This window comes from Carassius carassius, chromosome 7 (genome assembly GCF_963082965.1).
Source record: "Carassius carassius chromosome 7, fCarCar2.1, whole genome shotgun sequence".
Lineage (NCBI taxonomy): Eukaryota > Metazoa > Chordata > Actinopteri > Cypriniformes > Cyprinidae > Carassius > Carassius carassius.
Window position 1 is genome coordinate 30,096,636 of NC_081761.1, and position 15,705 is coordinate 30,112,340.

The 15,705-nt window shown below is 36.9% G+C and overlaps 1 protein-coding gene and 1 long non-coding RNA gene across 2 annotated transcripts; one reads left to right on the forward strand and one right to left on the reverse strand.

The window, feature by feature from the left end:
- Window positions 1-3,738: 3,738 nt before the first annotated feature.
- On the reverse strand, window positions 3,739-8,888 carry LOC132143888 (small ribosomal subunit protein eS6). The gene is made up of 6 exons (XM_059554494.1): window positions 8,767-8,888; window positions 8,174-8,305; window positions 6,434-6,644; window positions 4,867-5,013; window positions 4,082-4,239; window positions 3,739-3,880 (listed from the first exon to the last, which is right to left on the reverse strand). Exons 1-6 carry the CDS (start codon window positions 8,770-8,772, stop codon window positions 3,785-3,787), a joined length of 750 nt encoding a protein of 249 aa, XP_059410477.1. The 5' UTR covers window positions 8,773-8,888; the 3' UTR covers window positions 3,739-3,784.
- Window positions 8,889-8,892: 4 nt separating this feature from the next.
- Window positions 8,893-10,846, forward strand: LOC132143889 (uncharacterized). Its single transcript, XR_009434293.1, has 2 exons — window positions 8,893-8,932; window positions 9,338-10,846. It is a non-coding gene; the product is annotated as an uncharacterized LOC132143889 (long non-coding RNA).
- Window positions 10,847-15,705: the final 4,859 nt, after the last annotated feature.

The following is a 15,705-nucleotide window of genomic DNA, read 5'->3' on the forward strand; positions in this document are numbered from 1 at the left end:
GTTCAGGGTTTCAGGTCAGTTTCATCTGTAAAGATGCTTTTTTTGTCTTTGTTTTTTTAATCAAGCAGCAGCACGTTGCTCATCAGTCATCGCTCAAAATACTATATAAAGGACATCATTATTATCTGTTGCAATGTTACAGTAGTAATTTAGCTGAAAAAAAATTCTGATTTTTTTTTTATAGCCTAGGTTTAGGGGGAGCTACGACAGACAACAACACAACCCTTACGAAAATTAACATTTAAATATTTAACTAAAAATCCAGAGAAAATGGCTACTATTGTTTAACTGTGATAACCAGTTTATGTCAGGTCCATACAAAAAATAGTTTTGTCCATGAATTTGTTTGTATGAGTTTGAATTTTCCAGTCTGAATTTTTTCCCCCTTCCGCCCCTCCTGTAAATTAATGGCAAAGACATGGTTTCATTTACTACACATAGGCCTACTGAAGCTCGCAGTGTTTTCAACCTCTGCCGCCTCAATATAGGAGTACACAAGCACATAAACATAATTTCTAGAACTGTTTTATGTCACTTTATGTGCATTTTACTTTTTTTGAGAAAACGATCATCATATACAGAGACAGCAGTTTCAAAAAAACACCAATGTTTCAGGAGTTTATTACACAGAATACGTCACATGCTTATTAGATAACTGTATTGATAAGTTTATGTATATGCTTTCATTTATTATTCTTTAATTTTCACAAATTTAGAAAAGTAATCAAAAAGTACTCAAAAGTAATTAGTTACATTACTTTAATAAAGTAATTGAAAAAGTTACACTACTATTACATTTTAAACAGGGTAACTTGTAATCTGTAACCTATTACATTTCCAAAGTAACCTTCCCAACACTGTTTACCAGCCATTTATACATCTAAAACTCTCGTTAATTCAGTTACTGAATGATACGATTTACTTCTTTTGAGTCAAAATGGTTTTGTGAGAAGGCTCTCCAGGTGTGAGTAGCGCTCAGGTTGAGTGTGCTTCAGCATGATCATGGGATCAGTTTGCTTTAGTAAAGACTGAGCAACTCCCAGCTCACCCAACTCAATCAACTCCAGCACAATCTACACATACAACCAGACTTCACTCAGTTCGTTAAGAAAGCAGTATGAAACTGAGTAGTATAGTCTGCATAAAGACAAATTCTGCACTTAAGATATGCATGACAGTGATTGAATTGTAATGACACTTTTATGACAAACTTTACCTGTTCGTACAGGTCAATGAGCAGCTTGTCAGGAAGTTTCAGATACTGGATTGCTAGCAGCACTATATCCCATTGCCCGTTGTTGATATCGGAGATGAAGCTTTCGATGCTGTCGACTGTGTGGAGAGAGACTGCTGTCTCCTCTTGAAGCATCGCCAGAGTGCGATGCAAATGATTTTTCTTCAGGTATTGCATGATCAGACGAATCACGCTGCAAAAAGTGACCGGCGCCGTGAATACGAGATGTCACCTAAACTTCACAAAAACGGTATCTCTGTATTTCACTGAAGGGTTACATTACTTTTACAAGCTGTTGTGGTTGTGAAAAAGAAAAAAAAAATTCCTTAACTAAATGTGCTGAGACCGGTAACGTTGGCGGTTTTAATTATTAAATTCTACTCGAAACTTTATTTTAGCGCAGTGACTGATCAAATGTTTATTTTATTCCCGATGTCATCCAGTATGTGCTATTACAAAATAATAATTCCAAATCACAAACTTCGTTAGTTGTATCAGTCCTTAATAAAACATTTGTATTTTTTATTTTTCTGGATCTATAAGATCATTAAATGTAGTAAAGGTTAAAATCACATCCATTGCATTAGAGGTGAATAACGCTTTACTTACTCTGCGGATTCCACTTCAGGTCCATGGCTGCGAGGCTGTCGATGAAATAGATTCATCAATTCGGCAGCGCTGCATTGTTTTGGTCCTCAGCCACGTGAACACCGTGTGGCCGTGACCGCCCAATACACGTGCTGTTGTATTTATTTCTCACACAAATTGTTGAGGATTTTTGGGAGGGGGGATAATGACGCGTCTCGAGAAATAAATGGGTAAAAAAATACCCGTAAAGTTTCCATCAGGTGCGATCGCGAGACCGTGCGGTGCATCAAAGCCATAAAGCTGATGTAATATAATCAGCACAATGAGTATGGTTCAATCAACCATCATTTATAAAGAGCAAATACGCAACTTTACAGACGTTCATCATCTTTAACAGAATATATAAAAATATATTTTAGCAATCAAAAAAAAATTCTATTGTCCATTTTTTCAACAGAATACAGAAGAATCCATTTAGAATACAGAACACATCACAGAGGTCGCACCCCATCATGGTCTGATATGGCAAGCCATATCAAACATAAGTATCTGTTATGTTATTATTAATAATAGCCTACTTATTTTTCAGTTAATATGTCATTCAGTGACTTTTTCCACTTTAACTATTTATTAGAGCTACTAGTTATTCCAATTGTCTATTATCTATTCAAGTAGATGTTACTACTTGTTGCTTTCCTTTCCAAAGAATTTAGGATTACTCACTTTTAGCTAATAGTTTTACTATTATAAACACCTGCGACACTATTATCAAATACTATATAACCATGCACTGAATTCAGTGGCTAAAATACCTATGTGCTATTAATAAGGTTATGACTTGACTACTAGCATATATATACACACACACACACAGTGTGTGTGATTTTGTAAACTTATTTTTCTCTCTCCATAGGCGGAGGTGGACCCAACTCCAGAGTAAGGCTTTAAATTAACCTAATGTTAGTGTAATCTGTTGAAGCACATCATTAAACCAGTCTTTTTAGGCAAGTACCAAATAATGTGTCATGTCATTAAATATTTTTAATATGACGGAAACTGTAGGCTAATTAATGTGATGATTTAATAATAACATTAGGCCGATTATTTAATTTCCACGGTTATTCAAACTGCGAATCATTTTTATAAGTGAGCAAAGAAAATTAACAGTATCAACAGAGCTTTTAGAAACTCTGAATCAGTTGTGTCGCAAAATGATTCACTGTTTTGCAGCTCTCCCATCAGATCATGTATCACGAATCATTTGATTCAGTATTTTTTTGGAGTTTTCCCCAGACACAACACAAGCTGTGTGTACATATATAGGTAGGGATAGGTAGGGATTGAGTTAAGTCTATATTTTTGGACAATGATGTTGATCCAGCAACACGTCTTAACTTGGCAAAATCACAGGAAGCGTTAGTATACAGCATTAAATGTTAAATGGCCTTCCATATCTCTAGCGCCCACGTTTGTTAGTATGAACGCACTGCCCCCCTCTGGTAGCACAGAGAATACATTTACTCTATCAAAATTAGTGAAAACAGTAAAGCATAAACATTATTTTACAGTATTATGTCAGAATTATTGAAAAACGTTCTACATGCAAGAGCATTCAGAAAATGTCTTTGTGTCCGAGTTTGAATAGTTTGTAATTTTTTTTACATTTTGATCAGTAGGCTAGATCTGAACTTTATCATAATCCTCACATAAACCCCATTGAGAATTATGAATCATTTAAACTCGCTGGTTAAAAAGGGTATACAGCTGACCAAAGTCATCTTGATTGCCAACCCTCAATGTCTTACCTCAAAGTTAGTTGCAAAATAAAATGTAGAATGGCCAAAATAAACAGACTAACAAAATTCAACTTGTTACAAACGTACCACTTTACGGAGTAATGGAAAAACAATACACAATTTAGAACGTTCAACAAAATCATATTTTATTTGTGAGGCACATGTCTCACTTCTGGCTTGACTCGGACTTGGATGTGGAGGCTCTCAGAGAGGAGAGACGGCGTCTCTTGGCAACCTTTTCTTGACGTTTCTCTTTGGCATCCTATAAAAAAAAAAAAAAAACATTGATATCCTGCTTTTACTACACACTTTTCATTTACACAACGTGTGCCATTTCTGTAATGAGGAATCAATTGATGTATTTATTTTTCAGTAGTCAACAAAAAACTTTATTCATACATATAGCCAGGTTAAATTGTAGGAAGACACGCTCATTTGGAATAATCACTAAACAGCCTCGTACCTTCATCCTCTTGGCCAGCAGTTTGGTGTATTCTGCGGCCTCCTCCTTGTTCTTCAGTGTGCGCTGCTTCTTGAGAGCAATGCGTCTGCGCTTGTGCTGCAACACGCGAGGTGTAACCAGGCGCTGAATCTTAGGGGCCTTAGTTCTGGGCTTCTTGCCTGTCAGAAAGAGCATGGTCAGTCTCTGGATACATTTAAAATGTGACATTCTTGTCCATAGCTTCAGTAATTAATTAGATGCAGACAATCTAGTTAAAATGATTAATTGAATACAAGCTGAGAAGCCACTTGTGACAGTGCAAATGGCGAAAAATAAGCAATTGTTGCATTTATGTACAACAAATCTAAAAAGCCTGTATTTCCAAATGAAACATCACTCTAGAAAGTTTCCCTTCAGCTTTTATTATTTAGAATTAGAAAAAGCAGTATCACCAAAAGTTAACTCAAATGAATTTGGACAACTTTTAATGAATGTAAACCCAAAAGGACATTTGCATAAAGACTATACCCTAGTTATGTTAATGCACTGCAGAAAGTCTGACAGTCTAATTCAGTACGACCAGCCACTAATAACATGAATGGGGTTGTTATCCGGTTAGCAGCTCCACTGTTGCTGTTGGCACTACATTATCCCCTTCTTTAAGCAGCTGATCAGCCAAATAGGGCTTGCAATTGTGCCTCAAATTATGCATACCTTTCATAATACCTTTCACCTTTAAGCAACCATAATAAATCGATTGACTAAATATTCAAAAAATCAGGTTCAGTCTCTTGATGAAATATTACCTTCTTTAGTGAGAGGTCTCCTGACCACATACTGCCTGACATCATCCTCTTTGGACAGGTTGAAGAGCTTACGGATCCTGCTAGCTCTTTTGGGTCCAAGGCGGCGGGGGACCGTGCTATCAGTCAGCCCAGGAATGTCCTTCTCACCTAAAGGAAAGGGGGAAAATCTATCAAACAGATGATGTGGAACAGGCCACTTGTGGTGTAGACTGTAAAGAAACCAGTTTCTAGGGACAGAATCATCTAGTATAAAGCTTTGTCTCACTTGTGCACAGAGTAGTTACACTTTGTGTGAAAACATGGCAGAAAGATAGGTTTTAAAAGAGTGCTAAGGGAATTATTAGCATTAACTGCTGTTCCAAAATGGCCACCTAGTGTCAGAGAGTGGATTTACAGAGCGTTATGTTCACATTCAGCCCGAGCGGTTTTTGTCTGGTTAAAAAAAAGGGGGGCAGTATTTGCATGCCCTGCCAACCGGTTGAGAAAAACGAGCTTCTATGTCTCTAGAACTATTGATTAGTTATTTAATTGGATTAATTCATTATTATTAAACAGTTATATTGACATAACCCTTTATTTAAAGGCTGAAATGTGAGCTCTACCATTTTATTAAACCTTTTCACAGTTTTATTTGAACATCTCACACATTATTAGATAAACTGTTGTCAATTCATTAGTAATGCTATTAAGTGTTTATGCAAACAAAAACAATTTTATCAGGTTGTTGATTTTAAATAAAAAAGTGAGAATACTGATAACCGTAACCATTTTGGTCACTTTAATCCGAATTAAGAAATTTTCATACGGTTACATCTCTACTGGTTTCATGATTTCTATGTAGTCCCTGCTCCTATTCACAAACAATATGCAAAGCAATAATTTTGGCAGAGCAATGCAGTACAACCAGCCACTAAGAACATGATCAGGTCGTTATCCGTTAGCAACTCCACTGTTGCTGTAGGCACCACACTGTCCCCCCTTTGAGGTACCATTCAACCAGAAAGGGTCTGCTGGTGTGCCATCTATGAATCAGTAGTCCACCATTTGCCCTTTTAATGAAATGGTTCCTAAAGGTGCTGTATGTAAGATTGATACAAAGTGGTTGAACTAGGTTATTGCAGTAGAAACTCAAAATATTGGAGCATTTTTTTTTTTTTTTACCTGGTCACCCCTTATCAGACTTTATCCACACACAGGTTGCCAGATTGACGATACTAATGACGATTCGGGTTTCATAAAACAAAACAAAAGACCCACTTTCCAGCCCTCATTTTCAAAGGAGAATAACTGACTGTAGTATTGTTTTTCAGATAAACAAGTATGTTAACTTAGCCTGTTTCTTAAATATCTGCAAACATATTACGGTATTTGTATTTATTTTTTTTTTTATTTTTTTTTCACCATACATTAGGTGTCAATCGGATCTAAACTGTTTGGTAACCACCATCTTGCTAAATATCTTCTATTGTGTTCCACTGAAGTCAGTCAGTCATAGAGACTTAGTAAAGCGAGTAAAGTACTCTTATTTTTACACTATAGAACCTCGAGTAGCTCAGAGTATACTCACCCTTTCTGATAATGACCAAGTTGAGAACGCTGAGGTTGGCATCAACGATGCAGCCGCGGACAGACTTGCGTTTACGCTCACCAGTACGGCGAGGGCGGTAACAGGAGTGACCCTTGCTGAGGAGGAGACGCACACGTCCTTGGGTCAGCACACCCTGCTTCATGGGGAAGCCTTGTTTGTCATTGCCTCCACTGATGCGCACAACATATCCCTACAACATAAACACAGTTATGCCAATGTTCAGGTCAGTTTGAAGAAGTTTTTCAAGTTACAAGTGAAGCACTGTAAACACTGCCATTGTCAAGTCCACTTAAATCTGGAACACACTACAAAACTTTTGCCCCAAATTGCACTCTGGAGAAGATGAAGCTAGTTGCCAAATGTCAGAACAAGTTGCAGATTCTGAGCATTCGGCAGGGCAGCTCCGATCACAATCGGCTGATCGTTAATGCGCATCTCATCAGTAAAGCCGGTTCTCTAATCAGCTGTAAATTCCCTCAGGTGCATGATTTCACATAGAGCAGCTGTTACTACACAGAGCCGTTGTTAACTGAGAAGATGCACAAATAAACGCTGAAAATGAACGTGGATTTGCGCATCTTCTCAGTTAACAATGGCTCCGTGTAGTAACAGCTGCTCTATGTGAAATCACGCACCTGATGGAATTAACCGCTGATTAGAGAACCGGCTTTACTGACGAGATGCGCTTAACAATCGGCCGATCGTGATCGGAGTAGCCCTAGCATTCGGAGTTCACCAATTTCACAGAAAATCACACAGGGAGCAAAGAGCTTCAGATTATCATTACATTTAGTCAGAGGACATCAAACACGTTCGATATTTTGAGTTGATTTAAAGGCTGGACACTACACGACTTCTGCCAGATTTGGAGTGTGGGGGCAGTCTGCAGATTTTGAACAGTCCAAGTCGACAGATTTAACAAAAAGAGCATGATATAAGACTGAAATAAACTTTGACCAAAAGCCTGAACAATTCTCTGAACAATGCACTTAAGAACATTTGACAAAGCGATGCAATACAACCAGCCACTAATAATATGAACAGGTTGTTATCCGGATAGCAGCTCCACTGTTGCTTTTGGCACCACTGTCCCTCCTTTTAAGCTACTGATCAGCCAAAAAGGACTTGCTAAAGTGCCACAAAAATAAAACTCACTAGGCTGTGACCGTGATTTCAATCCACTAGACGACTTCATATTTTGACTCGATCTTAATGATGGAATGCACTACACACTTGTCATTGAATCGTTGCTAGTTTAGAAGTTGAAGTTCAACTTGGCAGTCCAAAGTTGACAGATTTTGACAGTAAACTGCATAGCATATTAACAGATTTTATTAGTTTCAAGTCTATGATTTCATCCAGTTTGAGCATAGCAAGCATGTTTGATATTTGAGCCGATTTTGGAATGCACAGTTCTCATCTGGCATGTTAATTTGATGCATTTAGAATGACTTGAAAGTGTGAGAGCCGTCGTTTAGATTACCCTTGTTTTCTAATATAATCAAATTAGCAAGAAAATACCAAGTGTTTATAATGTATTTAGATTAAGAAATCCTTTAGTGTATTTCAATATGTTGTTAAATGTACGGTCTTAACCATGTAGCATAGGTCAAAAGGGAATCTAAACAATCAAGACTTAATCAAGCGTTAAGCCTTTCTGCTTTACATGAAACATTAAAGTGTTGAAATATACACACGATTAAGGCTGCAATTACTTACCTTCCACTCATCGCCCAGAGAGTCTGCTGCTACCTCTGTGGCCATGCGCTTCTCATAGAAGATCCTCAGTTTGCGCTCATCATCGACTTCTATCAGCTTTTGACAGCCAGTGGCGGGGAACGAGATATTGAGCTAGGTGGAAAAGTAAAAAATATAGATAATTAAGCTGCATGCTGCAATTTAATAAAAAAAAAAAACTGGCCTCTTCATTTGACACGTATCTGCTAGCTAACAGGCGCTAATGCTACAGCAGCGGATGACAGTTCGACACTCAACACAGATCTGCTAGAACGTTTCCCAAAGTAATAACTCAAGCTAGGACATTGGCGACTTATTTCCCTCAGCTCGCATGAATTTTCTCTTTCTCTAATGTGTTCACTGCATGTCTGTTGCGGGCGCTGCCATGTTGCCTCACTTCCACCGCTGTGCTGCTAACCTAACAAAATCAACATCCATCCCTCATGCTGTTTGGGCCTAACCCGGTTACCAAAAACTCATCGGTTTGTTTGGAGACTGTAAAACTGAACTCTTTCGGTATTTCCGGCACAATGTGAAATATAAACTTATAATTTGACTTTGTCCAGTCCTCCTACCTTCATTATGGAGGACTTTCTCGTCTAGAGTCCGCCACCGAAAAGAGACCGGATATCCCACTCGTAGTCTCACATAGACTTCCAGGTTATCGCGAGAATAGAGGATAGGCATGACGTCACGGCTCTAGCGCAACGAAGGCTGATGGGAAAAATCTTTTTCATTCAGGTAAGAGTAAAAAATCACTAAGCAAATGATTGTGTTCTCATTTTGTTCTGTTCCATAGAGGAGTAGACTTAGGTTCCTTTTCGTTTTGTAACACTTAGCACTATTCTGTCGACATTGCGGCACAGTGAACAAGCTAAGTTAGGCTAGTTCAAATAAAGTGCGCTAAACGAATGTGCTAAAAAAAAAAAAGAATTTCTGAGGTGTAACGTTAACTTAACTCATCCAGAACTAGAGAGCTATTTTGATCAAGGTGACTGAAGCACGAGAAATTCTCTTAACACTTGTATGTTTGCCAACTGTGAGTATTGTTTGCCACACGAGTTAAGTTGGAACTGGAGTATATAGTATTTCCACTGTTGATTGCAATATTTTGTTTTAAATTCAAATAATTTTGTATCCCCAAAGTTAAACCAGCATATGAAATGGATGAGTCTCATCCAGACTGGACTCCAGCCCTGCACCTGGGTCACTCTGAAGACACAGCCACAGTGTCAGATCGGCTTGCCCTCACACAGCATAGATATCATTTGAGGGAATCTGAGGGAGGAGGCCACATTGAACAAAACATCATGAACAAAGATCAGAGAGACGACGTACAAGAAGATGCAGCAGAAGAAGAGGGATATAGGGATCAAGCAGAGGCAGGGGCTGCAGAAGAAGAGCATGGGGATCAAGCAGAGGCAGCTGTGGTAGAAGAGGAATACAGGGAAACGACAGAAACAGACGAAATAACGGATAAGAGACTAAGAGCAGAATGCCAGTTCTGTGAGCAAAGCAGTGCAGAAGTAACCCGCCTTTTGCAGGAAAATAGGGAGCTTAGGTCTGAGTTAAACAAACAGAAGATGGATGAAGAGTTTTTCAAAGATAATACAGAAAAAGTACAATATTATACAGGACTTCCATGTTTTGCAGTTTTGTTTTCAATGTTTACTACTGTTAAGCCCTTCCTGCCAGTTGCAAAGAAGCTGTCACAATTTCAAATGGTTTTACTGACACTCATTCGTCTAAGGCTTGATCTTCCAATCCAGCATCTTTCACACATTTTTAATGTGTCACATAGAACTCTTTCTGCTACCTTTGCTGACACCATAGATGTGCTGTATGCACACCTTACTCCCTTGTTGTACTGGCCTGAGCGACACTGTTTACAAGCCACAATGCCACACATCAATTTTTGGAAACTTTTGGAAAGCGTGTACCGATTATTGTTGACTGTTTTGAAATACGTACAGAGACCCCATCAAATTTAATGGCATGCACTCAATCCTCTTCCCACTACAAAGGTATACACACAATAAAATACTTGATACACCCCAAGGCCTAATTTCATTTGTTTCAAAGGGATGGGAGGGGCGAGCATCTGACAAGCACATAACTGAAAATTGTGGACTTCTTAACAAACTGTTGCCTGGTGATGTAGTGTTAGCAGACAGAGGCTTTGATATTAAAGGCAGAGTGGGAATGATGTGCGCGGAAGTTACAATTCCTCCATTCAATAAACGCAGATGTCAACTCGATACTAAGGATGAGGAAGACACACTTGCTATAGCACACATTAGGATACATGTAGAAAGGATAATAGGTAGCTTGCGCAGTAAGTACACACTATTACATAACACAATACCAATTAGTTTGTTGCTTCCCTGTAAGGATGAAGAATTTACCCTGCTTGATAAGATAGTTAATGTTTGTTGTATTCTAGTTAACATGTGTCCAAGTGTTGTTGTAAGGCCAGATGAAACAGAAAAGAGTGCATATTAAATGATAAAAAGATCCTTGGAGAAATGTGGTGTTTGTGAGTGTGTGGTACCCTCCTGATATTGAAAATGTTTGTATTTGGTGTGTGTATGTGTATGTACTTTCTTTAGGATGAACATGGTATGCTATTTGTACATTAAATACTTCAGATGAAAATGGATGACAATTTGAACATTATAATTTTTTTAATACAAAAAAAATCCTGCGAAGTGCAATGATTAGTTTCTTGTGTTGAACTACTTTGAAACACTGAATTTCAAGTAACAAGTTTCAAGTAACAACAGGCTGATACTCTGAATCAAGTAAAACACTTAAAAAAAACTAAACTGAGTAGGCCTAAGTACAATTCTTTCATGAACAACAGCCACTTCTTTACTACTGCTCTCTTTCATTTGGAACTTGCGGCTGCATGTCCTTTGAGTGATATTTTGCAACAAGTTTTGAGAGGCACACATTTTTGAAGAATTCTTGTGCTTTCTGTAGACGAGGTTCCCAGAACTCCTGGTCTGGAAAGACACGCACCACTGTGAAATCATTTTCGGTCCAAACAACAAGATCACAGTGATTTGATCTGTGTGTAGAAGCGATGGTGTCTTTTCAACTGAAGGTTGTCTGATGACAGCTGGAGACAAAAGTCGTTGTCCTTCATGTCCAATGCCTGTTGGATGTTGCAGGACCAATACTTGAAAGGACATTTCACCTCCAGGCAGCCCTTCCCACAGCATTCACACATAGTCAGGCCATCCGGTGATGCTCCGACTTCAGGGAAGCTACTGTTAATTATGAAGCCACACGGTTCGATTTTGAAGTTTGTGTGAGATGCAGCTCTGGATTCAGTGTAGACCTTTCTAGCAATCCCCTTCATGACTGTACCCCACCTGGTTTGGACAGTTGATACTGTGTGCTGTGCTGTGTGTGTAGGTAACACACCTACTTAAAAACTATCGGCTATCCCTGCCATGCAGGTACAGGGCACAGGCCACCTTCCCAGTGCTGCTCACAATGACCCAGGGCTTTAGAGGAGGCTCATTCAATCTCTGTGAGTGCATAACCTGTGTACATAAAGAACAACAGTAAATGAAAAGAGCAGTGGGCACAAGTATATATATATATATATTGGTTGAATTACAGTACAGACCAAAAGTTTGGAAACATTACTATTTTTAATGTTTTTGAAAAAAGTTTCTTCTGCTCATCAAGCCTGCATTTTTTTGATCAAAAATACAGAAAAAAATGTAATATTGTGAAATATTATTACAATTTAACAGAATTGTTTTTAAATTTATTATACTTTAAATTATCATTTATTTCTGTGATGCAAAGCTGAATTTTTAGGATCATTATCACATGATCCTTTAGAAATCATTCTAATATGATGATTCATTATCAAAGTTGGAAACAGTTCTGCTGCTTAATATTTTTTCAGAACATGTGATACTTTTTTAGGATACTTTGATGAATAAAAAGTAAAAAAAAATAAAAATAAAAAATAAAAGCTATGTTTTTAAAATATAAATATTTTGTAATAACAATATACACTACTGGTCAGTAATTTGGGGTCAGTAATTTTTTTTTCTTTTTTTTAAATAAAATTAATACTTTTATTCAGCAAGGATGTGTTAAATTGATAAAAAGTGATAGTAAAGAAAATATATTATTAGAATATATATTATTAGAATTTTTTTTTATAATAAATGCAGTTCTTTTTAACCTTTTATTCATCAAATATATTAGACAGCAGAACTGTTTCAACACTCATAATAAATCAGAATATTAGAATGATTTCTAAATGATCATGTGATCTTGTGACTGGATGTTACATGTGACACTGAAGGCTGGAGTAATGATGCTGAAAATTCAGCTTTGCATCACAGTAATAAATAATTTTTTTAAAGTATATTCAAATAGAAAACTATTATTTTAAGTTGTAATAATATTTCACAATATTACTGTTTTTTCTGTATTTTTTATCAAATAAATGCAGGCTTGATGAGCAGAAGAAACTTCTTTCAAAAACATTATAAATAGTAATGTTTCCAAACTTTATTATCTTTAGGTTTACTCTAGGTCTGTACTGTATATTTAAAAATAATAATAAATGGGTTGTGGTTATTATCTTTATAATAACCCTTTTAAGTTTTGTTTAATGAAAAAGTAATTTTTTGTTGTTGTTTTTTTTTTTTACTATTATTTACAAGCTCCTTTTTTTCCTTCTTGGGCCTGAAATGGAGGAATTTTGGTCAATATATTGACAATTAAACAATATTTTGCTAAATGTGCTTTTGTGCTAAAACCTTGCCTAACGACCAGTAGGTGGAAGCAAGCCCGTTTTGGTAAATTATATATTGAACCATTCAATTCAATTCAGTTCAAGTTTATTTGTATAGCGCTTTTTACAATACAAATCGTTACAAAGCAACTTTACAGAAAATTATGTTTCTACAATATTTAGTAGTAGCTTATAAGTGGTGACTGTCAGTTTGTGCACATATGACAGGACTTTTAGAAAAATTAATACAAGGTGTCGTCAGCCAGACGATGAACATTATTAATATTATTAATAATGAATAATTACTATATGATGCAGTCACGCTTGTAGCAATATTTGTTAGTTCTGTTTGTTGATTCAGGGTAAGCATCATCTGAGGTCCTCTGAGGGTCAACATCATCTCTTCTCAGGTGTTCTGGATCCAAACTGGAGCTTGTGTAAATCCTAGTTATCCTAGTAATCCTAAAACATAGAAACAAATAGAGACATCATTAGCATAGCTGCTGATCCAACAAAGTAAAATTAATTAGTTTAACCCAAGCTAAAGAATAATAATGCGCATTTGATCAGATGCAACTACACTCATAATTTAAAAGATACATTATTCGAATGCTTGGCGAAAGAGATGCGTTTTTAATCTAGATTTAAACAGAGAGAGTGTGTCTGAACCCCGAACATTATCAGGAAGGCTATTCCAGAGTTTGGGAGCCAAATCTGAAAAAGCTCTACCTCCTTTAGTGGACTTTGCTATCCTAGGAACTACCAAAAGTCCAGCGTTTTGTGACCTTAGGGAGCGTGATGGGTATGCAGGAGCTAAACCATTTAGGGCCTTATAGGTAAGTAATGATAATTTGTAACTGATACAGAACTTAATAGGTAGCCAGTGCAGAGACTGTAAAATTGGGGTAATATGATGATATTTTCTTGACCTCGTAAGGACTCTAGCTGCTGCATTTTGGACTACCTGTAGCTTGTTTATTGAAGAAGCAGGACAACCACCTAGCAGTGCATTACAATAGTCCAGTCTAGAGATCATGATTGCATGAACTAGCTTTTCTGCATCAGAAACAGACAACATGTTTTGTAGCTTGGCAATGTTTCAAAGATGGAAGAATGCAGTTTTTGTAACATGGGAAATATGATTTTCAAAAGACAAGTTGCTGTCTAATCTAACACCCAGATTTTTGACTGTAGAGGAAGTAACAGTACATCCGTCTAGTTGCAGATTGTAATCTACAAGATTCTGTGTAGTTTTTTTGTCCAATAATTAATACCTCTGTATAATTAATTAATATAATTAATATTCAAATCAAACGACTAATTCAAAACGGCTGATTCAATTAGAATCGAAACAAGCCAATTTGCATTGTGTACAATCCATCCTAAATTCTATGTCATATTAGTTATTTTCAATACTATTTAGGGCAGATAGACTGGATAGTATGCACACTGGGAGGCAGGAAAAATGTCCATCTGAATGGGCGATTGAATCACTGGCTCACTCGTTTCGTTCAAAACCTTTTTCATTCAAGTAACGAGACACCATGTTACTAAGCACTTTTGAATATAATTTATAGGCCATTTGTGATCGCGCATATTAAATATTGTGTAAAGATGTGTGTTTCACAAATTTTTGAATTTCCAGTGTTCAAATACGGTTTATAACATGCAAAGCTGATGTAAAGATATGAGTCCTACAGCAAACATTTACTATTCAACAGCAACCAGAAACAACAATATAAGACAATTGACACAGAAACAGTTCGTTTTATTTTATAACTTTTATTTTATTTACATTTTGTTTTTCTTTTGTTCTGTTGATATTATACGTTCATGTATTCATCCACTGCTTGCACACTGGCTAGTGCAAAAGGTGTAATCGTTCATTATATTTCATCGGTTTTAAAGGTAACTTAGCTACTGATGAACGTTTGGATCAACCAGCACTGGAATGTTATGATGTGAATATTATGCTTTTTTTGTTTTGCATTGACAGTCCTCTGTTATTTTCCCAACTTTCTTCTTTTCTGTGTTGTCAGAGCATTTCAGTTTCACAGTCTTGGAAGTGATGATAAGCGGTGAGCAGACAGAACAAGGAAAGGATCCTCCTTCATCGTCACTGGAGGGCAACTTGTCACATTTAACGAAACACACGTTGTTCAGCTCCAACGTTTCACAGTTTTCATGGAAGATCCTCTGTGAAATTAAAATTAATGTGTTAAATGTACAAAATAAAACATTTATAAGAAGAAAACATCTACATAATCTTTATGCAATATAAAACTTTTATGCAATATAAAAACTAACATTAAAATTCTCTGCCCACAGACAGTAACTGAGAGTGAGTGCTCGACACTTTTCTTGAAAGACCTCGATGTTCCTAATTGGCAAAACATATCTGAAGTCAGATTTTCCAACTGATTTCAGAATCCCCTTTGCGTTTGTAGAAGATGACCTGTGAGCTGAATTGACTACTGGATTGGAGATCTTAAATTTATACAGTTAAACAGTTGAGTTGCATTTCCCAACATCACCACACTTCTCAGATATCCAATCCTGCTGCCCCTTTTCAGATCGGGTGGTGAAATTTCACTTTATTTACCTGTGCGATGTGAGTCAAACTTTTCACCCAAATGTGACTGAAAGAAGATTCAGAATACCTGCATCTGTAAGATAAAAAAATACAATTAAATGAGCGGAAAGCGAGCTCTCTTTACGGAGGGTCGCAGTACAAATGTGAGGTCAG

Bases quoted from the DNA above. Each gene is read 5' to 3' on its own strand.
- LOC132143888 (XM_059554494.1), bottom strand. The intron at 5,014-6,433 runs GTGAGTATACTC...CCTTTCCTTTAG, and splicing joins CTTGGTCATTATCAGAAAGG to GTGAGAAGGACATTCCTGGG. The intron at 3,881-4,081 runs GTACGAGGCTGT...TTTTTTTTATAG, and splicing joins TGCTGGCCAAGAGGATGAAG to GATGCCAAAGAGAAACGTCA.